The sequence below is a fragment of the Chanodichthys erythropterus genome, chromosome 22, assembly GCF_024489055.1.
Source record: "Chanodichthys erythropterus isolate Z2021 chromosome 22, ASM2448905v1, whole genome shotgun sequence".
Taxonomy (NCBI): Eukaryota; Metazoa; Chordata; class Actinopteri; order Cypriniformes; family Xenocyprididae; genus Chanodichthys; species Chanodichthys erythropterus.
Genome location: NC_090242.1, coordinates 34894006 through 34917828, shown reverse-complemented (window position 1 = coordinate 34917828; position 23823 = coordinate 34894006). Strand labels below are relative to the sequence as shown.

Sequence of the window (23823 nt, the reverse complement as noted above, 5' to 3'; positions counted from 1 at the left end):
CGCCGTGGAGATATTCAGACCTGTCCACTCTGCTGTGGTGGTCTTCTGCTCCGACGTGGAGATCTTCAGACCTGTCCACTCTGCTGTGGTGGTCTTCTGCTCCGCCGTGGAGATCTTCAGACCTGTTCACTCTGCTGTGGTGGTCTTCTGCTCCGACGTGGAGATCTTCAGACCTGTCCACTCTGCTGTGGTGGTCTTCTGCTCCGCCGTGGAGATCTTCAAACCTGTCCACTCTGCTGTGGTGGTCTTCTGCTCCGCCGTGGAGATCTTCAGACCTGTCCACTCAGCTGTGGTGGTCTTCTGCTCCGACGTGGAGATCTTCAGACCTGTCCACTCTGCTGTGGTGGTCTTCTGCTCCGCCGTGGAGATCTTCAGACCTGTCCACTCTGCTGTGGTGGTCTTCTGCTCCACCGTGGAGATCTTCAGACCTGTTCACTCTGCTGTGGTGGTCTTCTGCTCCACCGTGGGATCTTCAGTTCTGCTGAGCTAGTCTTCAGCTCCTGTCAGCACCTACTTTATCTGGTCTGGCCACCTGCTCTGCCTGCTCCATCCTGGCATCCTGCTTTGCCTCTGTCTCCACTCCTTCTTCCACTACACGGGCCCTCCATCCTGGGTCCACCTCCACTCCAACTTCCTCTAGGACTTCTTGTTTTTAGGATCATCTGGATGCCACTTCTTTGAGGTGGAGATGGGGGGCTATGTCACGATCTTGGTTCTGTATTTTATTTTGTGTTAGGACTTTTAATTTGAAGTGTTGTCTCCATTTTTATTGTTTCTGTGTTTAATTCCTATGTTCAGTTCCTGTTTCCCTTGAGGTCTCTCCTGTCTTGTTTATTGCCATAGTTACCATCATTAGTTCCCATTACAACATATCACCAGCACCTGTCCCTAGTCAGCCATCTGGTTATCTTAGGCGTTTCTCAATGTCAAGGAAGGATCCTCGGAAGCCAGAATTTCGAGGATGCTACGTCATCGACATCCGTCAAAGGACTGTTCCAATGTCGAGGATCCTCGGAATTTCAAACAAGGACTGAGTCCTTCGTTCGAAAAATATCCCATACACAGGAAAGGATGCATATGTGTATCCTTCGCGCTCTTCGCGCTCTCAAATCACCCTCAATCCTATGCGTGCAGCTTTGCAATCGTTCAAAAATGTTTTAAAAAAATGTTGGACGTTAGCGGGCAATATGCTTTCAAATGTAAGTATATTTACGTTACCAAATATTTGTTATAACAGTAGTAAATATGTCAGATAAATAAAGTTTAACGTTTAAATGCCAGTACAAATTACTACCGTATTGATATTATAAATTATACAAATACAAATTACGTTATTGATGGCTAACTGAACCGGACCGTTGTTAGCTTGTTTGCCATCACCGGCATCCTTTATAAATAACTAGTTAAGTTGTCTAAAGTAATTTAACGTTAATATTATACCATTTATACCATTCACAGCGTTATTCATAGCTTTCTCGTATTTTTTAACAGGGACCAAGGAACAAACGGAGGCGTTCATACGTCTCCGTGTAGAAAACATAGACTGTAAAGGTAGAAAACAAGCAGCTGTTTACCGGGGGGTAATGACGTAATGACGTGCACTTGCTAGTCTGTTCCATTTACGTGTTCTCTGAATGCTAAAGAGGAGCCTCTCCTAGACTCTGAAGGAAGTGACTTGGAAGGACCAGTCCTGCCAAGGAAGTATCCTTGACATTGAGAAACACCTCTTGTGTATAAATACCCTAGTGTTTCCCATGTTCTTTGTCTGGTGTTTCCTGTTCATGGTTGTATTGTGTGTTTGCTGCAGCTTTTTGTTCTCTCATGCCTGGATTTAGTTTTTGTATTCTTCTTTGAATAAATGTCCACTGCACTTAGATCCAGTGCCTATTTTGTCTGCAGCAGCCATGTTACAGTAACGCCTGTTCCTTAACTTCATCAAATAATTTCATAAAATGTATAGACTTAATAATATAAATTGATAATGCATTATCATTCATTCAATCATTTATTTATTTATTTATTTATTTGATGTTTATGTATTATATATTATTTTAAATACCCTATTATCAATTACTTGTGCTATTTATTCAACATTTTGATTTTAAGTTTGTTCAGAAAAATGCATTTAACAATTTTCTATTTTTTTATAATTTATTTATATTTATATTATTATGGATTTTCAACCTGTAGCCTCTGTATTATTAGCAGTCAAATACAGAGGCAATACATTATATTCTGTAAACATTGTATGAGTCTTATCTGAGCAGCTTGACATTATTTGATTGATCGTCTGTCATTGATCTTCTGTTATTTGATTGATCTTCTGTCATCGGTCCTGCAGGTCCATCCACATGCGCTTTGAGAAGGAGGTGGAGGTGAAGGGAATCCCCGCGTATCGCTTCACACCTCCCCGGGACGTGCTGGCCAGCGGGAAGAACAACCCAGAAAATGAGGGATTCTGTGTCACAAATAAATGCCTGGATGACGGTGTGCTGGACGTGTCTGTGTGTCGCAAAGGTGCATTAAAGCATGTCTTAGATGACAAAATTTGCTTAAATGACAAAATGTTGGTAATGTCATATGTATATATCAGGGGTGTGCAGTCCATATAAGCTCCGCCAACTAGAATGTCCAATATTATAATTGTCTGACCGCTCAAGTTGGCAAAAAGTTGTTTGGTGTGCTTTTTTTGACATTTTTTTGTGTGAATGTGTCCATTCAAGTGCAAGAAGACGCACTGTATTTGTGCACTGTCTGAATGCACGCTTCAGATGTTTGCACTAGGGCTGGGCGATATATCGAATGCTTTTGTCACGCGCATTTCGTCAGTAAAGCCGGTTCCCTGATTGCCGCTAAATTGCCATCACCTGTTTTCAAATGGAGCGGCATTTAATAGACAGAGCCGTAGATCACTGATAAGCCACGCAATATCGCGTTCATTATCGAAGGCGATACATCTGCGATATGAATGCGATATTGCGTGGCTTGTCAGTGATCTACGGCTCTGTCTATTAAATGCCGCTCCATTTGAAAGCAGGTGATGGCGATTTAGCGGTAATCAGGGAACCGGCTTTACTGACAAAATGCGCGTGACAATCGCATGCGATATATCGCCCAACCCTAGTTTGCACCCACACAACTTTCCACAAAGCGCTTTACCACAAAGTAATGAATTGAGTTTCCTTTTGCATCTTCCTGCACTTAGGTTTAAACCTACGTGACGATGCAGCACTACCCCATCAAGTTTCCCGAGCGCTGTTCATGTTTTCAAAAAATTGTATTGTTAGAATTCATAAAAAGTTATTGTCCAATGGGCAATTGACAGTTTCAATGTTGTTTGCATGCGTCACAGGTGCTCCTGTAGTCGTATCTTTCCCTCACTTTCATCTGGGCGATAAGAAGTATGCCAATGCCATCGACGGTATTTCTCCGGTCCACGAGCATCATCAAACCTTTCTGGATCTAAACCCTGTAAGTGACAGCAGCTGATCCACAGTCAGCCTGAAGATCCACTCACCCTTGATCACACACTTTGAAACAGATTCTCAGTTCAAATTTAAATTTATTTGTAGAGTCCTTTCTAAAATACATATTGTTTCAAAGCAGCATTACAGATACTGCTTGATGCATTGTTACAGTTTAGGAAGTGTTCTGTTATCAGTATGAAATGAGTGTGTCAAAGTAACATCCATATATACAGTTATATTATAGTACATGTTATGAGGTTACTTCACATGATTTGTTAGTTCATGTTTGGAAGTAGTTTTTCTATTAATTTCTCCCATAAGGATAAGTCTTGGTTAAAGCGTTATAAGCAAACCAAACCAATAAGCTACAAAGATAATAATAACATTACAAACATTGATTGAAAGCAAAAAAGTATTTGAAAATCAATTAAAAAAAAAAAAAATACAAGACTCTGAATTTAACGGCTTTAGTGAAGGGAAAGAACTATAATCCCATGAAGCATTGCAAACGGCATAATGAAAATTAAAAATGCTGGACAAATTTAAATGTTCTCTTTTAAAAATGTTGATTATATATAAAAATTATATATTTTAAGTTTATTGCAAAATATGCCATATTTATTCAAATATTTAAGTATTTTGAGAGCATGGGGAAACCGACTTTCAGAAAACTCCCAGCTTACAAGCTGTAATTACAAGCTCTGCGAGGACGTGAACGCTTTTTGCGAGCCAGAATCTCGTAGTTACAGGAATTACGAGGTGGCGTGAATGCAACTCTACTCAGCGACTCTCTGATTAGTGGAATTTTCTGTACAGTATCATGGGTAATGTAGTTTTTCACCACAAATTCAGCTGTTAAACAATTATTTAAAACCCAGCTGAAATAATGCGGGCTGACGGCTTCAACAGAAGTGAATACTATCAATTATCAAGCACATAACTCCCAGTAGAGCTGTTTTTAAAGGTTTAAAGTTATTATTAAAAATCAATTTCCCTATGGGGAGTTTTACTTCTGGAACCAGACTGTTGTGCTCTATTACAACTTGTGCTCGTAATGATTAGATTACAGTATAAGGATAATAATACAATATTGGGATAATATTTGAAAGTTTTGTGTGTCGATCCAATTTTGCCGTTATCAGAAATCTTTGCGATTATCAGCGTCACCTGAAAACATCACACAGGCTGGATTATCTGTAGTTACTCCGAGATCCCAAGGTAGAAACACTCCAGCTAACAGGGAACATTCTCAGAAACGTTAGCACAAAAATATTATTAATACATCATTTGTGGAGCGTTTTTTCCTCAAACGCTTCAGTTGGACGTTCATCTAACGTTTTTTAAATGTTACTATTTGTTTCAGAATTTTCAGAGAACATTCAAAAGTAATGTTCCAATAATGTTTGAAGAATGATAAAATGGAATGCTCCCTTAACATTCACATAACCAATGTTTGGAGAACATTCAGAAATAACTTTTTCATAACTTAATGGGACATTAACAAAACATTCTTAGAACAGATTTTTATTAGCTGGGAGAGAAGCAAAACAAGAAGAGTTAACAATACTTGGCGCCAGATTTACTAACAGCTTGTGCAAGCGAAGACCCTCTTTTGGCATTAAAAAACTACTGTTGTGATTTTCCATAGACATGCAGTGCAAAATTAGTGCTGAAAAGGCGTGGACTGAGTTGTTTTTGAGGCTGGCCTTATTGCATATGCATGTAGAAGTTTCCCTTTCAGACAGAGGAGAGTATTTAAATGAATCACACAATGTGATTTATTAATGTTTGTGCTTGTCAATTTACTGGTATTTGCACCATCATTTAACGCCACCAAAAAAATGTGTACAAACGATATATGTGTACGTTTGTCAGATTACATGTAACAAGTTGCGCCTGTGTCAACTCACACCTGATGAGACATTAGCTCTGCTAATTTTGGAATTGTGCTCTCATGCTAATTTGTCCTGTTTAGTAAATCTGGCCCCTGCTGTTTATAGCATTTTAGGCAAGAGTTTAGGCAAGAGATGATCATGTATATATATATTATTTCATCAGATATAACTGTAGTACGTTTATGAGAAGCATTATGTGAATGCTTGGCTAAAGAGGTGTGTCTTTATCAGGAAGGCTATTCCAGAGTTTAGGAGCCAAATGTGAAAAAGCTCTTTTAGGAGACTTGTCCATGATTATTGTCCCTTTCTATAATGTATTTTTTTATAATGTGTTTTTAACTCTATAATTAATTTGCTAACTGCAATCTGACTCAGATCTTGACTTCTTCTCCTGTGTCAGACTATGGGAATGCCTGTTCGTGCCATGAAAAGAACCCAGATCAACATCCATCTTGACAGAGTAACCGGCTTTCCGTGAGTAATGTCTTCCTGTTTGGTCTATTTAATCACGGCGTGCTGATAAACAGGCGTGTGTGTTTATATAGTTTAATAGATGAAGGTCTTTTTTTCTGTTTCCTCAGTTTGACAAGGAATCTCAACAGCACGATCTTCCCCATTGTGTTCCTGAATGAGGTGAGAGTCAGTAGAATGATTTAATTGGTCATTACAGTTGAATCTCCTATTGAATGATTTGTTTTGCAGTCGATGGTGATTGACGACGCTTCGGCCGTGAGGATTCGGAAGCAGCTGCTGGATGTGACTCTAGTCTCTCATTTACCTCTCATCCTCATCATTCTGGGAGTCATCCTGCTCTCCGTCACCATCATCCTCGCCTATCGCTTCTATAAAAACAAGGTAATGACGTGTGAAAGCAGCAGAATCACTATCATTCCCCAGCTTGTTCTTCACTTTCCCCAAAACGTTTGCAACGAATCAGTAAAATGTGGCATTGGCCATCAGTGCAGTTCTCACAAACTAAAGCTGTGTGTGATGAGATCCGCTTCTTCATAGACGCTGGAACACACTGTCCCACCAACACTGGAACTGGATCCCTCTAGATCCGTTTTACCACAATGATGATTGTAGAGGAGAGTGAGACAAATGTTCACTTGGCTCCGAATTGAAAGCTTAATGTGAGTATTCTGTAGGACCAAAATCAGCTCAAATTAAATAATTAATTTATAGGGAATTATAAAGAGTCATTTAGTTTACAACCGAGCAACTGAATCTTCCAGCGTTCACCTGCTCGGACCGTAATAAGCTCTTGTAGCGGATATGAATATCCAACTATTGTGAAAACACTAATTAATAGCTCAGTAACAGGATCGACAGTTTAAGACATTCAATTTTACAAGCATATAATAAAAGGCACACTCTTTTAACTAATCTAACACAAACATGCACACACACACAAACATTAATACGCGTTGCAGAAAGAAAGGAAATGTTTTAACAGAGAATGAAATGATGAGCATGATTTCTAGCAAAGTATACACTTCAAAAGACCTGACCTGAATGAACCATGAATCATTAATTTAATGCATCAGTTCAGTTTTAGAATCTGGAGGTACTTGCTTGTCGACTTTAAATGTGAATCTCCTCATCGGCGTCCTTATCTTGGAGAGAAGGTTTTTTTCAGAGTCAATGATTTGTTGCAGGATCTTTTCAGGTTCGGACTGTGGTTAGGTAAAAACATGCTGGCAAATTAAATGAAGTCTTTTGTGATGGCTGGAGTTAAAGTTGAGGCGGCAAAAGTTATTGGTTAACCTTTGTGGAAAAACTTAGAACATGAGACTCTCAATGGAAAGGAAAGTTAAGTATAAGAAACGAGAAGTGAGTAAAAGTTGGATTGCTTGAATGAGCTGCTTGTCTATCCTTTGTCAGCTTAGTCTTTTCTTTTTCTTCCATTTCTTTTTCTTCTGTCTTTGTTCTGTGATGTGACTATTTAAACCTAGGTGTTTGTCCCACCTCTTTGAGGAGTTCTGGCCAATCAGGCATCGTCTTGTTTCAAAGGTGGCTTTACTCTGACCCAATCATAAAATAAGCGTTATCTCCAGTCTCTGGAATTGCCAGCTTTGGCAGAGAGTACCATTTAGACATGATTTCTATTTAAATGGAATATGATACATTTTACACAGATTTCATTCAAGCCATGATTTAAAGGAGAAGAAGAGATTAAAATGCACATCAAATAAGAAATACTTTCATTCAATCATTCCATAGTTATAGAGTTACATGAGTTGTGGGTGCTCTAAAATATAACTGGTTACAGGAAGTATGTGTGGACATGATATAAAATGTATGCAGTTGAAAGATGTTTGATAAGTCGGTTTCAAATTGTTTGGAACAATTCGATGCAGTTTTAGTTGTAGAAACAGTCTCTGTGGGTTTTTCTGTAAAACAGGCCTGCATTGTCTCTCTGTCTCTTTTGATCTGGAGATCAAAGACTTCTGGTGGCTTAAATTGTGTTGTCTTTTTGACCATTTGGTTGCTACAAATGGCTTAAAGGTTTGTCACCTCTCCTTCAGTCAGGAAGCATGGGTGCCATAAAACTACCTTACGGGGGTTGTTCTAGACAGACTGGAGCTGAAAAATAGATTCTCTGAGCTTGGGTTTCTGGAATTATGTTTTGAAAGAATCATCTGAACGATTCATTTGTCTGGTTCGTCCACGGTTCCTACAATTCACATGCTGCCCTTATATACCCAGAAGCAGGAGTGCAATTTGTGATGCAAATCTCACTAGCCAACATGCATTGGCTCGTTCTGTTACCACTTGAAGGTGATTCAGAGATCCCAATTCATCAGTCACTGATGTTATGGGAAATCAAATTGCAAATAATGTTCTTTCTTTGTCCTCTCCTGGGTCAGTCTCAAAAGCCAGGATATCAAGATGTTCATGCATTATTAATGTAAATACTCAAATGTGTGAAATAGCCTTAACTGAATTACTAACAGTCTGGTTAATCATATGATGCTTGCAACTGGTTTAAGGACTAAAACATGCTCTACTCAAATGTACTTGTAATATGTCAGCCAAGTGTTTGTGTTCTTGACCTTGCATAAAGATTTTTTCAAATCATATTTTTTCTTTCTTCTTTTTTTTAGTCATCAGCAAAGAAAGACATATCATCCCCTCCTGTGAGCAGCAAAGCCGACGATCAAGAGATAAATGATTTTTAATTTAGTGAGTGTGTGTGTGTGTGTGTGAGTACTTGTCTACCTATCTAAAGGGACCATGGTGCCATTACACATTTATACCAACAAAACCAAGTTTTATGGGTTAAATCAAGCAGAAATATCTCTTTAAGGTAATGTCAAGAGAAATGGAGTGTTCTCTTCCAAACAATTTGATAAAGACTTACATGATAAGAAAAGGGATAATGTGCAAAAGTGAATATAAAAACAGGGGCCCTTAGAGCTCTTGAGTGTGTGTAGAAGATCTGTTGAATAAGCTTTAAAATATAATTGTTTATTCTGGCCCATGGAACTTCCAGCTTAGCTGCTATAGAGTGGTGTATCTAGCTTTTGCCTTTGCAAGAAATAATAAAATGAGAATGAGGACTGCCCTCAAACTCTGATAGTATTGTCTACGTCTGTTTATTGTTGTAGAGTGAGAATCTTTTTGGAGTATCAGAAGTTGACTGTCTAAAAAAGATAGATTTTGATAAAGATATCCCGACAGTCTTTATAAAGACAATGTTGCCAACTAGTCGCAACAGAGTGGGCCGTGGGAGTGCAATAGCATGCATAGCTGTCCTCTTTGATCACTTGGAATCCGCAATGGAGCTGATTTATTATATATTTTTTCCCTTACAAATTTGTTTAATACAGCATTCTATATGTATATATGTGTGTTTTAAATGTTAAAAAATAATAATTAATATATCATAGAGTTGTTTGTGGTGGGGTAAATTAAACGCGATATGCGGTGACGTCATAATCGTGTTGCATTGTGGGTTATGGAGCTGCCTGAAGTGTACATGTGAAGTAGACTCGCTCCCTCGATCAAAATCGTCTGATCAAAGTCTGTCCATGTAAACTTCCCTCGTCCACTTCACGAAGTGGAACGCACTTCAAAATGGCGGCAGGGATTCCCCGAGGGGAAGTGCTTAGGGAAGTTCGCGAGTGCGTGTCTAAAACTGGAGTGGAACGCAGCCCTGGTCAATGCTCGTGTTTACACCAGCCGCGCCGCGGTGCGTTTGAGAAGCGTCCCAGAAGCGGCTCGACGTGCCACTTGGCTAAAGATAGGCGCCTATTTTTGACGGACGCCGCGTCCAAGAGGCGCAGTTCAAATACAAAATAAAGTCAAAATAATCACCCATGAGTAAACTCCCGCTCATATTTCACATATTGACAGTTGACACCGCGTAGAGGACGGAACAAAACCTTGCCGGAGCCGTAACGAGCCGCAGACGCATGCAGTGTAAACAACGCTTGAGCAGCAGTGAAGCGCAGGTTTCGGCGCCGAGTCTAACAAGTGTTTTAACAAGAATTTGAGTATGATAGAAAAGAAAATTAAGAACCAAAAATAATTAGAAGACTTTTGGTTCTAAAAATGACAAAAGGCATTTGTTATAATACTTTGAGATTGGTGATTATAGGTTGATGGATTGTTTGGTGTAAAATGTAAAAATTGGTTGGTTTTTAAAATGAATGTATATTTGTTATCTTGCTATGAATATATAATATATATCAATATATATCAATATATATCAATATATATATATATATATATATATATATATATATTTATATATATATATATATATATATATATATATATATATATATATACAGTGTTTCCTACAGGATTTTGTGAGACTGTAGTGGGTGGACATCGGTTCCTCTAGGGGGGTCTGGGGGCATGCCGCCCCGGAGGAAAATTTTGTACATTTTAAATTTAAATGCATGAATCTAGTGCTGTTACGGGTGGCTGGTAGAGAGATGAGGCAGATACGGATTTCCACGATAATAGAGACTTTACTTCAAACAATGGCAATGAACAACAGACAGACACCTTAACAAAACAGAGAACGGACGAGGAGTGAAGGGAGTGAGTGCAATATATGGGGAGTGCTGACAATAGAGTCCAGGTGCAGGTGATGAGTGACGATGAGGAGCTGACGAGGGAAGTGAGTGCAGGTGTGGAGAACAGGAGGATTCTGGGAAATGGAGTCCAGGGAAACAAGGGATCTGTAACAGTACCTCCCCCTCCCGGTAGGCGCGTCCTCGCGCCGTAGATGTAACAACCGGGAGGGGGGCGGGCGCCCTGGAGACCTCAAACCGGAGCAGGGGAAGGAGTAAACTGGAGTGGAGGTCTCCAGGGCAGGTCCAAAAACCATGGAGGGTCAGGTGCAGCGGGCTGCCATGGAGGGTCAGGTGCAGCGGGCTGCCATGGAGGGTCAGGTGCAGCGGGCTGCCATGGAGGGTCAGGTGCAGCGGGCTGCCATGGAGGGTCAGGTGCAGCGGGCTGCCATGGAGGGTCAGGTGCAGCGGGCAGCCATGGCGGGTCAGGTGCAGCGGGCAGACATGCAGCGGGCATACATGGCGGGTCAGGTGCAGCGGGCAGCCATGGCGGGTCAGGTGCAGCGGGCAGCCATGGCGGGTCAGGAGCCGAAGCCTTCGAGGCGTTGAGCCCAGGCGTCGCTGAAGGACTGGCGGGTGATGGCGGAACCGAAGGCTCCGCCGACCGAAGCGCAGCCGGGGCTCCAGAAGGCCGCAGTGAAAGCAGAAGGACAGCCAACAAAACGAACACCGGGGGGAGTGAGGAGGCCAACTGAATCCGAGGGACGGAGTGACGGAGCGGAGACGGAGGAGTGAAGTCCAGAGGGGAGGGCAGGCTGATGAATGACCAAGGTGTGAGTGGAGGCAGGATGGAGACTGGTGAAGCTGGAGGACTGATGGGCAACGGTGGAGCAGAGGGAGGTTGGAGCCGGGGTGAAGGTAATCGCCCAGAGGTCCGAGGTGGAGATCTGGGCGAGGGGGCTTGAGGTGGAGGTGCAGTATAGACATGACTTGGAGGAGGCGGGAGAGGGAGGCAGGGAGGGAAAACAGTCTTTGGGCTGGAGAGTTCAATCACAGAGACCATACTAGGAGCGGCTGGCTCGGCGGCGGCGGCTGGAGCGGCAGGCTCGGCGGCGGCGGCTGGAGCGGCAGGCTCGGCGGCGGCGGCTGGAGCGGCTGGCTCGGCGGCGGCGGCTGGAGCGGCAGGCTCGGCGGCGGCGGCTGGAGCGGTTGGCTCGGCGGCGGCGGCTGGAGATGAGGGCTCGGCGGCGGCGGCTGGAGCTGAGGTCTAGTAGGCTGCGGAGACTGCAGTACTTGGCTCGGCGGCGGAGACTGGAGAACTTTTGCTCGGCGGCGGAGACTGGAGAACTTTGCTCGGCGGCGGAGACTGGAGAACTTGGCTCGGAGGCGGAGACTGGAGAACTTTGCTCGGCGGCGGAGACTGGAGAACTTTGCTCAGCGGCGGAGACTGGAGAACTTTGCTCGGCGGCGGAGACTGGAGAACTTGGCTCGGCGGCGGAGACTGGAGAACTTGGCTCGGAGGAGACTGGAGAACTTGGCTCGGAGGAGACTGGAGAACTTGGCTCGGAGGAGACTGGAGAACTTGGCTCGGCGGAGACTGGGGTTGAGGGCCATTTCATCCCCTCAAATACAATTAAAATCCCCACAGGCACTGGAGCTGGCTCTGTGGGGACTGGAGCTGGCTCTGGAGATACTGGAGCTGGCTCTGGAGATACTGGAGCTGGCTCTGGAGATACTGGAGCGGGCTCTGGAGATACTGGAGCGGGCTCTGGAGATCCTGGAGCGGGCTCTGGAGATACTGGAGCGGGCTCTGGAGATACTGGAGCGGGCTCTGGAGATACTGGAGCGGGCTCTGGAGATACTGGAGCGGGCTCTGGAGATACTGGAGCGGGCTCTGGAGACATTGGGGCCGCTTTCTTCCTCCTCCTCCGCTTACTGGGCCCAGTAGCGGAATATGGGTCCAGCCTGGGGCAGGCAGGGAGTTCGCTGGAGCGGTGTGCGGAGGAAGCCGGAGGTTGACTAACTGGCCCGGCCAACCGTGTTTCTGGATGGACCGGACGACAACACTGATCCTGAACCTCTTTCACTAAGAATTTGGAGCCATTCAACCACAAAATTAAATTGATAGTTTCGCTTAAGGAGAAACAAAAAACAGGTTCATCAAAACGGATAGTGTCGTCATCCAATCCATCCAAAAACAGGGAGATCAACTGAGCGTCGGGCCAGTTAGACAAGTAAGCAAGCTCAACGAACTCCTCCACATACCTCTCCAGCGAACGTCCTACCTGCAGGAGCCCGATAATGCGTTCGCCGGCTGTTAGGGTGAGAGGCGATGGAGGAGCTGGATCCAGGGAGCTGGGGAAAGTCTCCATTTTTTTTTTTCGTGGAAAATCCGAAGTTTTTGGGTCCGTTCTTCTGTTACGGGTGGCTGGTAGAGAGATGAGGCAGATACGGATTTCCACGATAATAGAGACTTTACTTCAAACAATGGCAATGAACAACAGACAGACACCTTAACAAAACAGAGAACGGACGAGGAGTGAAGGGAGTGAGTGCAATATATGGGGAGTGCTGACAATAGAGTCCAGGTGCAGGTGATGAGTGACGATGAGGAGCTGACGAGGGAAGTGAGTGCAGGTGAGGAGAACAGGAGGATTCTGGGAAATGGAGTCCAGGGAAACAAGGGATCTGTAACAAGTGCATTCTAAGAGCAAAATTACGTGACTAGATCAATGAAGAAATTTGTTCTCTTGTAAACAATTTTGTGCTCTAAAAGTAATTTATTTATTGCTGATGGTTGGGCACATTAGTCATGTACACAACATATAGTAGGCTAAATGAGAGTTCATAAGTGGTCAAACATGTAGAGTATACATTTAAACCATTAAAAATATGTAGCAAAAGAGGTTACCTTTGTTGAATTAATTTATTAGTGGGAGCCTGTATCTATACATCTGTATTTGTGGAACTGGTCACTCTTTGATTTGTTAACCAATCCAGAATGCACTAAACACACCACTTCATTATAGATAAAAATAACAAATGAATAAAAATATATAATCATAAGCTGACCAATAAATAAATAAGTAAACTAGGTGAGTATATAATTCAGCAGCAAAAAGTATTCTAGCCTAATTCTTGGAAGAAAAATAAAAAACTATGGAATGGCTTCAGATGACTTTGAATATAGTGCACGAAAACTTAATTGGTGCTAGACTACTTATTTTGCTCTATGACTCCCACTTTTGCCATAAAGAGCGCAATTTTCAGACGGTTATTTAAATATCGTGACAAACCTAATTTCCGTTTCATTTTGAGACTGTGGCGTGTTATATATATATATATATATATATAAAATATACTGTAGAGTTGTGTAAGGGGTGGGAAAAAATAACATGCTTTTGCTTCATCCCGCTCCTTTTTGGACAATTATTGATTATTACACTTAGATATTGTTTTTTCCTTCTGTATGTTGTAAGATGTAACCCACTTAGGTAACACTTTACTTGAAGGGGTGTGCATAAGACTGACATGACACCTTCATAATCTTGACATGACACGTGTCATGAATATGAAGGAGGTTTTATGCATGTTTATGACAACTGTCATTAAATGTCATTCGCTCAATTATGTCATTTTTAATGCAAAGATGACATTGTTTGAGATGTCTTTGTTACGACTACTTGACATAAACCAATACATCATAACCTGTCATAAACATGACATAGCAGATTAATTATCAAACTTAAAAAACTACTTAGCTTTATGGGTTAACATTACATTACATTATTTTGGTAACACTTCAGTATAGGGAACACATATATAAATGATTAACTATGACTTTTCCCTCAATAAACTCTTATTTTACTGCTTATTATAGTTAATTGTTAGGTTTAGGTATTGGGTGGGATTAAGAATGTAGAATAAGATCATGCAGAATAAGGCATTAATATGTGCTTTATAAGTACTAATAAATAGCCAATATTTTAGCCATATGAATGCTAATAGTAATAAGCAACTAGTTAAAAGACTCTAAAATAAAGTGTTACCATTATTTTATAACAGTGTCATCTTTTTTAAGAAATTTGAAATTGTCTATTATCTGACCTTCTGTTGGTGGAAAAAAAAACTTAAAAAAACAAAAAACAAAAAAACATGAAATGAAAAATAGTCATGACGCTGTTATAAAATTATTTGTCAGAGTATTGTCACTTAATGACATTTTAATGACAAGTTCAATTTGTACCACTGTACTTAAGCTCAAGATACATATTTATGACACTATTATAATGGCCTCATGACAGCCAATGTCAAAACCAACCACATGACAGTTTAATGTAATGTTAACCCATAAAGCTAAATAATGTCAAATTGTCATGACAAAGACACTGACAGGTTATGATGTGTTGGTTTATGTCAAGTTGTCATAACTCGGACATCTCAAACAATGTCATCTTTGCATTAAAAATGACATAACTGAGCGAATGACACTTAATGACAGTTGTCATAAACATTCATAAAACATTCATTTATTGATCATTCATAAAACCTCCTTCATATTGCTCCTTCACATATCATGATTATGAAGGTGTCATGTCAGTCTTATGCACACCCCTTCAAGTAAAGTGTTACCCACACTTATTATATTTTTATATTTTATTGTGTTTAGTTTTTTGTTCAAAATAAAATAAAGAAAGAAAGAATACATAATGTATATCCATATAACCATATGATTAGGCTACTTGTTTTTGATACTTTATTTGAACCAAATATTATTGCCTCATTTTAAAGGCTTTGGTCTTTGCTTAGGTCTATTTTTATCCATAAAAAAAAAAAAATCAGTTTACACGATTAATCATCAAATTAACTTTATCCAATTACCAAAGTAATCGTTAGTGATAGCCCTATTTTTGTTAATGAGTTCACGGAAATAAATTAAATATTTATTGTAAAGTCTCTTCTTATGCTTTGATGCTCAACTTGTTTTAGAGAAAGAAAAGTTACTGGAAATAGGCCTGTTTTTCACAAAGCATTTATTAATTCTTTGATTAGTCAGATATGTCCAAACATATGTGGAGAAATGACATGAAGAACAAATGAAAGGTGATTTTTTTTTTTTTTTATTGAATTCAAATCAAATTTTTTTTTTGGTAAGTTGCTGTGTACAGTTCATGTTAGCTCATCATAGCATGGTGATCAATTATTTTGATCTTCTCGCCGTCCTTGTGGTCATCCTCTTACACCTGAAAGAAAAAACAAACCCAGCTTAGCAGCACCTCCAACAAAGAAAGAAATAGTGTAATATGTGAAGCTGCTCTGCAGTTTGAGTGTTTTTGTTTTGTTTTGTTATGTTTTTTTGCGATCACATCACCTTATTCACAGCATTCCATTTTCACGTCATTGAGAGCGGTGTCATCTCCCCATCCCTGTGGCTCTTCTACCCGTGTCACGATACTACAGATTCCTCTTCTCTCACACATTTCACTCCAGTCACCCCAACTGCCCCAGGATGTACCGCCACCCATCAGATAAGAACCGTCACTGCATCTGAATCTGGAGAAAATTCAGATAGGACAGTATTATAATTAGGGCTGTCACTAATGATTATTTTGGTAATCGAGTAATTGGGTAATTACTTTGACAATTAATTACAATTATTTTTATAATTACAATTATTTTTGGCTGGGCAGTGTATATATGACAATTGTCTGAATTTTTCAAAAAAATTCTACAACATTGCTATAACATCTACAACACTGTTCTGTGTAAAATTTTAATAGTAGGTCAATACTCTTTGCCAGTAGGTGGCACTTGTGGAAGAGCAGAATTACAATTTATAGTTGAAGCCAAAATGAGTCCACACTTCAGTTCTGTATACCGCACCTTCTCCGGCTCTGTGTGTGTTAGTTGAGTTTACGTTCTGAGATAACACTGGGTTTTATACAGTCTGTGGTTTAAATCAAACATAAATACACGAATCTTGGATGTAAATAAATAGTGATAGTGTTTTTGAGAATCGATACAATATCGCCAAACATAATATTCAATATTTTCTTCTACCCTCTTTTGCACCTCGCTTTTATATCACTAATTATAAAGTGAAAGTAAAATGCCATGGCCACACGGACATTCATAACAGTGCAGAGCAGAGCAAGCATTTTCAGTTAATGAAGTGGAAACTGTCCATGCAAGTAGACTATGAATGCGCGTGCAGATTTGACTTTCGCTTTCAAATTAGCGCCAATTCGGGGGAGAGGAAATTGCTTGAATGCTGTGTTATTGTTCTTAAAGAAAAACACAACAACATGAAAAACAATTATCCTTTGCAGGTTCCTTATTAGCACTTTGTTTGAATTCATAATTTTGCAAAAATCGTTGCTCCTCACTCTCGTGATAAATTAAATCTGACTCCTGCTGCTGGAGTGCAACTGTTTTGCATAACGTGCCATGCTTGCTGTGTTCCCGCATTTACACACTAGTGTGCCACGCCCTTCCACTCTGCTGTTTTGCACGTGTAGAAGTAATTATTACTTGAAAGTTTCTAATTTTCACCATAAATTAAGTCATTATTATGAGAAGGTTTCTCATTGTTAGGACTTGTAGAATCATATTTTTTCCCGCTTTGATCAGACAGGTCATTGGCCTGTTTGGGTTGAAAGAAAGGGCCGATGCAAATACCTGGGTTGTTCAGGCATTGTAAAAGTTCAGTGCTCAAAATGTGCTAGCTACCTTTGTTTTTCTGGAATTGCAGTTATAAGCAGGAAAAACATCACAAGTAATGTCTTCCTCTTTGATATCATATTGCCTACTATAGAGGGTTAAACAGCAAAAAAACACTACGAATTTAGTACCACCCACTTACCTGATGTTGTTTACGGCTGTATCATCATCAACTCCTTGGGAAGGTTCTACTCTCAGCTGGAAAGCTTTTAAAAATCCAGAAGGACACCATTTGATGTCTGTCCACTGACCCCAGCTGTGGAAAAACACAGTTTTATTGATCAAATCTATTATTTTTAAGAAAATAATTTGCATAGCTTATGATCTGTGCCCATTACCTTCCTACATCTGACTGAATGGAGTAGTAGTGCTCATGTGGGTTCAATGAGCTTGATTCACTGGAGACACAGTGAAGGCGAATCCCATTGAGTGCTGTGTTATCATCCCAAATACCACTCGATAAATATTCCACCTTAAAAAATGGTAAAAAAACAAAAAACAACAAAAATCTTCTATTTGAAAGAAAGCCATAAGCAACCTTTTAGAGTTAACTCTAGGCCAACTTGTAACATTCATCTTCATGTTCTTTAGTATTAAGCTGAATCTTAAGCAGGTGTAGTTCCCTGATATTAAATGACTAATGGCAACTCCACAGTTTATTCTCTCAGTTGTTTGAACCTTCAACACTCAGTCAGCAGTTCACATGTTTAACCACTAAGAAACCCCCATATTACTGCTACTTACCTTCAGACTAAATCCTGCGGCGTACGTTCTAGATGGACACCTGTCAGTAAACCTCCAGTACCCCCAATCCATTCCATTAGACACACTCATGCAGTTTGGAAAGCATGGCAGCACGGATGATCTGGGATATCGATTGATGCTCCGCTCAAAACGTCTTCCGGGGGACTGAACACTCACATGCATCCCAATAATGGCTAGCAGTGAAAATGCAATGGAAATGAAGTGATGCATTATCACAGCACTGACCTGGTGGATTAAAAAACAAACTTACTAGTTCTGAAATTTGTTCTGATGGTTTCTACAACAAAAACCGAGCAGTGATTGAGCCATTCAAAACAAAATATTTATATGGTTTATCAATATTCCAGGCCAGCCAATCAGCAGCCAGGGATACTGAGCACACGTCAATGACCTGTGAATACGCAGAAATACAAACATCTCTATGTTTAACCATTAGATTCTTATCAAATGTTTTACGTGGAAAATGCATATTAAAGGAGATTTAGAATCTGGTGATATTTTTGATATACTGTGTCTTAATTTGGTGACCTGGATATTGATCTTTTGTTATTTCTTTTTCTTTAAACAGTATAGATGATTACTTTGTGGTAATGCACCTGTTTCACATATTCCTGTTTATGAATATGAAATCCACAAAAACTTTGCATCAGCTCATAGTCCTCATGCCACCCTATAAATAATTTTCTAGATCCGCCCTTGCATAAACACACTTTTGACAAACACTGAGCAGATTTCCAGTAAAAGCATGTGCCCTTTGCTTGATAGTTTATGTATATATATTTTTTTAATCTTTGTTTTGCAGTGTGCTCTTTGATCATAACACTTTTGACCTTATTATTTATATTCTCAGGTTAGGTAAAGTAGGTTGAGTCTGACCTAAATTATACGCATTTTAAAATGATGTTCTTACTCAAAGCCTTAAAGGATTAGTTCACTTTCAAATGAAAATTAGCCCAAGCTTTTCTCACCCTCAAGTCATTCTAGGTGTATATGACTTTCTTGTTCCTGATGAACATAATCAAAGAAATATTAATATATATCCTGACGCATCCGAGCTTTGTAATGGCAGTTATAGGGATCAATGAGTATGAACTGACGAAAAAGCTTTCATCCATCATGAATCTGAGCTCCACATGGTTCCCGGAGGGTTAATAAAGGCCTTCTGAAGCAAAGCGATGCATTTGTGGAAAAAAATATCAAGTCATGATGTCCAATATCAAGCATCCGCCAGACCGTGAAAGTGTAAATTGGCATCGCGCCAGTTACACTTTTTCTGTAAGTTTAATGGGGAAGGCACTAGTGTTGTCACGGTACCAAAATTCCAGTAGTCGGTACCGATACCATGAAAATTTTACGGTTCTCGGTACCAATTTCGGTACCACAGTCAAACTGAACTATTTTACTATTTTATATAGCCTATTTTAAAAACATTAAATATGATTTGGAGTGTGTATGTTTGTGTGTGTATATACAGGCTACCTCAATGAAATAAATTTTGAAAAAATTTGAAATAAAATAAAAAATAATTAAATGCTCAAACATCCATTGTGTACTGTTGAAAAAACCAGCATATGCTGGTAAGGTAGGTTTTGAAGCTGTATGCTGGTCAAATGCTGGTCCTAAACTGGTCCTGCTGATCCATACTAGTCCTAAGCTGGTCCTGGACCAGCATAAATCAGCTCAAACCAGCATACCAGCTTCAAAACCTACTTTACCAGCATATGCTCGTTTTTTCAACAGGAGTAACAGACGTGCGTGTTTATTTTAGCTATTCCGTCAGAGAAACAACACACTACTGTAAAACTATGAAATAAATATCGGTAAATAATTGTAACCTAAATAATAAGAAAGTTAAATATTATTTCAAAAAGCATTCGTTTTTTATTTCCACACAAAGACGCGTCATATATAGCCAAAGTCCCGTTATTACTTTGATATAGCCGCTTATTTGCGCTTTGAGAGGTAGGTGGGACACGAGCAGGAAAGAGACCATTTCTCTTTAATAATATCTTCGTTATCTCCTGATGTTACAAACAACTGACACTTGTTGTAAAAGGTCTGAAGAGCCTGTTTTATCCTCCGCAGGGGCAAGACATTCAGGCTATGTTTGATTTAGCCCTGCCAGAGAAAACGAAAGTAAAAATCACTGGTGTGTGAAACGCGCTATACAAATAAACTTGACGCGCCTTATAAAGTCTAATAGCACAAACTCTGTTAAATAGAAACTGACGTGCAAGCAAAAAGGTTTCTGTCCTACGGTGTTTTTTCTACTTTACCACAGTAAATAATGCGAATAGACAATGCGAACGAAAGAAGCGTTATAATCCCCTGCGTGAGTGAAGATTTGGGAAAATAAACAGATTCCATGTTCAGTGGAATAACTAATGGAATATAGATAAATCAGGTGACCAGATCGCGATTCGGAAAACAGAATACGAAGCTTAAATTTATGGATTCACGCACCTCTCTTATTCGGCATTAACCAAAATGTTTCCATGGCTGCGATGTCACATTTAATTGCTAACCTATTATTTCTTCTGTAAACAAAGCTTTGTGATTCACTCGTGTCATATTCAAGTAAATACTGGCACAGCCCTGTCAGTGGGTACCGAATATACCCGGATTTCACTACAGAAATGCTGGTATCGTCACATTTTCAAATTTTCAGTACCGACTTGGTACCGAAGTACCGGTACTTTTGACAACACTAGAAGGCACATGACGTAGCGTAAGCTTTGTGAAATGAAAGAGGTTTACACTTTCTGCGTACATTGAATACAGAACACGGTCTGACGGAAGCGCGATACTTGACTTCATAATTTGTTTAAATACGGATATTTTTTTACACATGAATATGTAAGGCCATAAATTCACAAATACTTTGCATGAGCACATAGTCCTCATGCCACCCTATAAATAATTTTCTAGATCCGCCCTTGCATAAACACACTTTTGACAAACACTGAGCAGATTTCCAGTAAAAGCATGTGCCCTTTGCTTGATAGTTTATGTATATATTTTTTTTAATCTTTGTTTTGCGGTGTGCTCTTTGATCATAACACTTTTGACCTCATTATTTATATTCTCAGGTTAGGTAAAGTAGGTTGAGTCTGACCTAAATTATAAGCATTTTAAAATGATGTTCTTACTCAAAGCCTTAAAGGATTAGTTCACTTTCAAATGAAAATTAGCCCAAGCTTTTCTCACCCTCAAGTCAGGTGTATATTACTTTCTTGTTCCTGATGAACATAATCAAAGAAATATTAATAAATATCCTGACGCATCAGAGCTTTATAATGGCAGAGATAGGGATCAATGAGTATGAGCTGACGAAAAAGCTTTCATCCACATCCATCCATCATAAATTTGTGCTCCATGTGGCTCCGTTGGGTTAATAAAGGCCTTCTGAAGTGAAGCGATGCGTTTGTGTAAAAAATATCCATATTTAAACAAATTATGAAGTCAAGTATCGAGCTTCCGTCAGACCGTGTTCTGTATTCAATGTACGCAGAAAGTGTAAACCTCTTTCATTTCACAAAGCTTACGCTACGTCATGCACCTTCCCCATTAAACTTACAGAAAAAGTGTAACTGACGCGATGCCAATTTACACTTTCACGGTCTGGCGGAAGCTTGATATTGGATCATGACTTGTTTTAATATGGATATTTTTTTCCACAAATGCATCGCTTTGCTTCAGAAGGCCTTTATTAACCTTCTTCGATCATGTTCATCAGGAACAAGAAAGTCATATACACCTACTATGACTTTGAGGGTGAGAAAAGCTTGGGCTAATTTTCATTTGAAAGTGAACTAATCTTTTAAAACACTAAATATCTCAAAGCCTTGGTTGGCAGTTTTTGTAATTAAATGGGCACTGGTGTCTCCAGAATGTGTCTGTGAAGTTTCAGCTCAAAATCCCCCACAGATCATTTATTATAGCTTGTCAAATTTGCCCCTATTTGGGTGTGAGCAAAAACACACAGTTTTTGTGTGTGTCCCTTTAAATGCAAATGAGCTGCAGGAAATATGTTAGTGGCATTTTTAACATTGGTTTAATATTCTCTAAATTATTAATATTACTCGATTAATCGTCAAAATAACTTTACTCGATTACCAAAATAATCGTTAGGGACAGCTCTATGGCAGCTCTATTTTTTATGTTTAATGAGTTCACAGAAATAAATTAAATATTTATTGTAAAGTGTCGTCTTATGGTTTGATGCTCTACTTGTTTTAGACAAATGAAAGTTGCTATAATTGGCCTATTTTTCACAAAGCATTTATTCATTCTTTGATTAGTCAGTTATGTCCAAACATATGTGGAGAAGTGACATGACGAACAAATGAATGAGAAGCAAATGTGCATTTAAATGTTTATGATTTCAATCAGGTTAGTGAGGAAAGGAAAAATCTAATATAAGAACATATTTCTGTCCTTCAAAGATGCTGCTGTAAGGCCCACCCAAATGGCCCATGGTTTCCAAAAGGGCGGATGAAGGTCTCCTGCACATTCTGTCTTTTCAGCGTGGCAAAGTAGTTTAATTCCAATTAGAACCTGACCGATATTAGGAAGTAAAAAAAGTCTGATATTGATATATCGGTCGATATTTTTTTATGTATATTATAGTTTAGTACCAGTCAAAAGTCAAAGACACACTTCCCATTTGTACTGTATATTGAATACCATACATAAACAGAATATGTATACATAAACATTTTTTGTAATAATCACTCAAATGTGGTGATCAAACACTTATACTGACTTGATAAAGATATGTAATGAAGGCAGGGTATTTAACAATTTAACAATAAACTTAATTATCCATAATAATAAGCCTGGCATCAGTGCACTGAACAGTAAACTTCACTTATTATAAATAACTTTACAACACAAAGGGCTGGGCGATTTTCTCAGAATGAATGACCAATTTCGATTTTAAAAAAATAACTACAATATTATTTAAGTAACATTCTCTTTATTAATAATCTGGTTTAAAAAAGTTCCATTCCAAGTCCACCACACATGAAGTGATCGACATGGTTGCAGAAATATGCCTGAAATATGAAGGCAAATGTAACATGTTTATTTACTTTATAGCAGCGCGTTTCAACAGACTCAAGCCACCACCGCACCGCGGTCTATTGGACTGCAGAAAGATACTAACCTTTCAATCTGCTACGTTAACTAATTGTACTGACAAACTATGCTAATTTAGGATATGTGATGTGAACGATGTGATATGCACGAGTGGCATGGCTGTTTTAAGGGACGGGGCTAATGTTATATTGGATATTGAAAAAGGAAACTTGTAGGGAGGTCATTGTTTATTAACTTTACAGTAAGTTACAGTACCGTTAAGACAACGCTTTGACTCCCGTGAAAACACCGATTGACTGCTTGCCGCTGCCCGAACAAGAGACCTCTTTACTGAAATGAAAGTGTTGGCTGGTGCCAGTAGCGAACAATGGAGTGTGCTCTGCTGGACAAACTATGTAATCACACCATTTACAACCATTTTATTTGCCTTATATGTTCTGTAAAAATAAATGTTCATGTTGGTGCATATCGGCGCCATATACACTGATGCAGATGTATCGCAACAGGCTCATATCGGCTGATAAAATCAGCAAAACGATATATCGGTCGGGCTCTAGCCTACTTCCAATTAAACTGTTATCTGACTCCATTTTGTTATGACTTTGAATTTAGGTTAAAATGCCAATTCATTATTGATCATTTATATGATCATGATGATTATATTTTACTCTTATTGTTCTCATTCATTTGGTTCTCAGAGTCGCACAGTGTCCTCGTAATGGCCGTTCATTTATTATGCGGGCCCATAATCACAAACTCGCCAGTTTTGGTCATAGACTAAAATCTCAGTTGGCATGCCCCAATACTGGACTTTAGTCCGTTACTAACCTGACGCAGATATGTGGTAAC

The 23823-nt window shown here is 39.6% G+C and overlaps 2 protein-coding genes across 3 annotated transcripts in view; one reads left to right on the top strand and one right to left on the bottom strand.

The window, feature by feature from the left end:
- LOC137012643 (lysosome membrane protein 2-like) overlaps nucleotides 1–8892 on the top strand; it is a 30465-nt gene extending 21573 nt beyond the window's left edge. Inside the window, exons 7-13 of one of the 2 annotated variants that reach the window (XR_010893591.1) lie at nucleotides 2342–2517; nucleotides 3353–3471; nucleotides 5763–5836; nucleotides 5944–5995; nucleotides 6065–6217; nucleotides 6374–6495; nucleotides 8470–8892. Coding sequence is in view for 1 of the 2 variants with exons in the window: in XM_067375999.1 (XP_067232100.1) it covers nucleotides 2342–2517; nucleotides 3353–3471; nucleotides 5763–5836; nucleotides 5944–5995; nucleotides 6065–6217; nucleotides 8470–8544 (649 nt within the window). In the remaining variant the exon portion in view is untranslated. The remainder of the gene's footprint in view (nucleotides 1–2341; nucleotides 2518–3352; nucleotides 3472–5762; nucleotides 5837–5943; nucleotides 5996–6064; nucleotides 6218–6373; nucleotides 6496–8469) is intronic. The other variant, XM_067375999.1, reaches the window with a different exon arrangement.
- Nucleotides 8893–15471: 6579 nt separating this feature from the next.
- On the bottom strand, nucleotides 15472–18162 carry LOC137012950 (vitelline membrane outer layer protein 1-like). The gene is made up of 5 exons (XM_067376481.1): nucleotides 17854–18162; nucleotides 17448–17581; nucleotides 17252–17365; nucleotides 15761–15942; nucleotides 15472–15632 (listed from the first exon to the last, which is right to left on the bottom strand). The coding sequence occupies exons 1-4, from the start codon at nucleotides 18082–18084 to the stop codon at nucleotides 15762–15764; spliced, it is 660 nt and encodes a 219-aa protein (XP_067232582.1). The 5' UTR covers nucleotides 18085–18162; the 3' UTR covers nucleotides 15472–15632; nucleotide 15761.
- Nucleotides 18163–23823: the final 5661 nt, after the last annotated feature.

What these genes read in the sequence shown, in the direction of transcription:
- LOC137012950 (XM_067376481.1), bottom strand. Translation starts at nt 18,084, where the DNA reads ATGCATCACTTCATTTCCATTGCATTTTCACTGCTAGCCATTATTGGG. An exon ending in CCGCAGGATTTAGTCTGAAG is followed by an intron (nt 17,582 to 17,853) that starts GTAAGTAGCAGT and finishes CCATTTTTTAAG; the next exon opens with GTGGAATATTTATCGAGTGG. An exon ending in ATTCAGTCAGATGTAGGAAG is followed by an intron (nt 17,366 to 17,447) that starts GTAATGGGCACA and finishes GTTTTTCCACAG; the next exon opens with CTGGGGTCAGTGGACAGACA.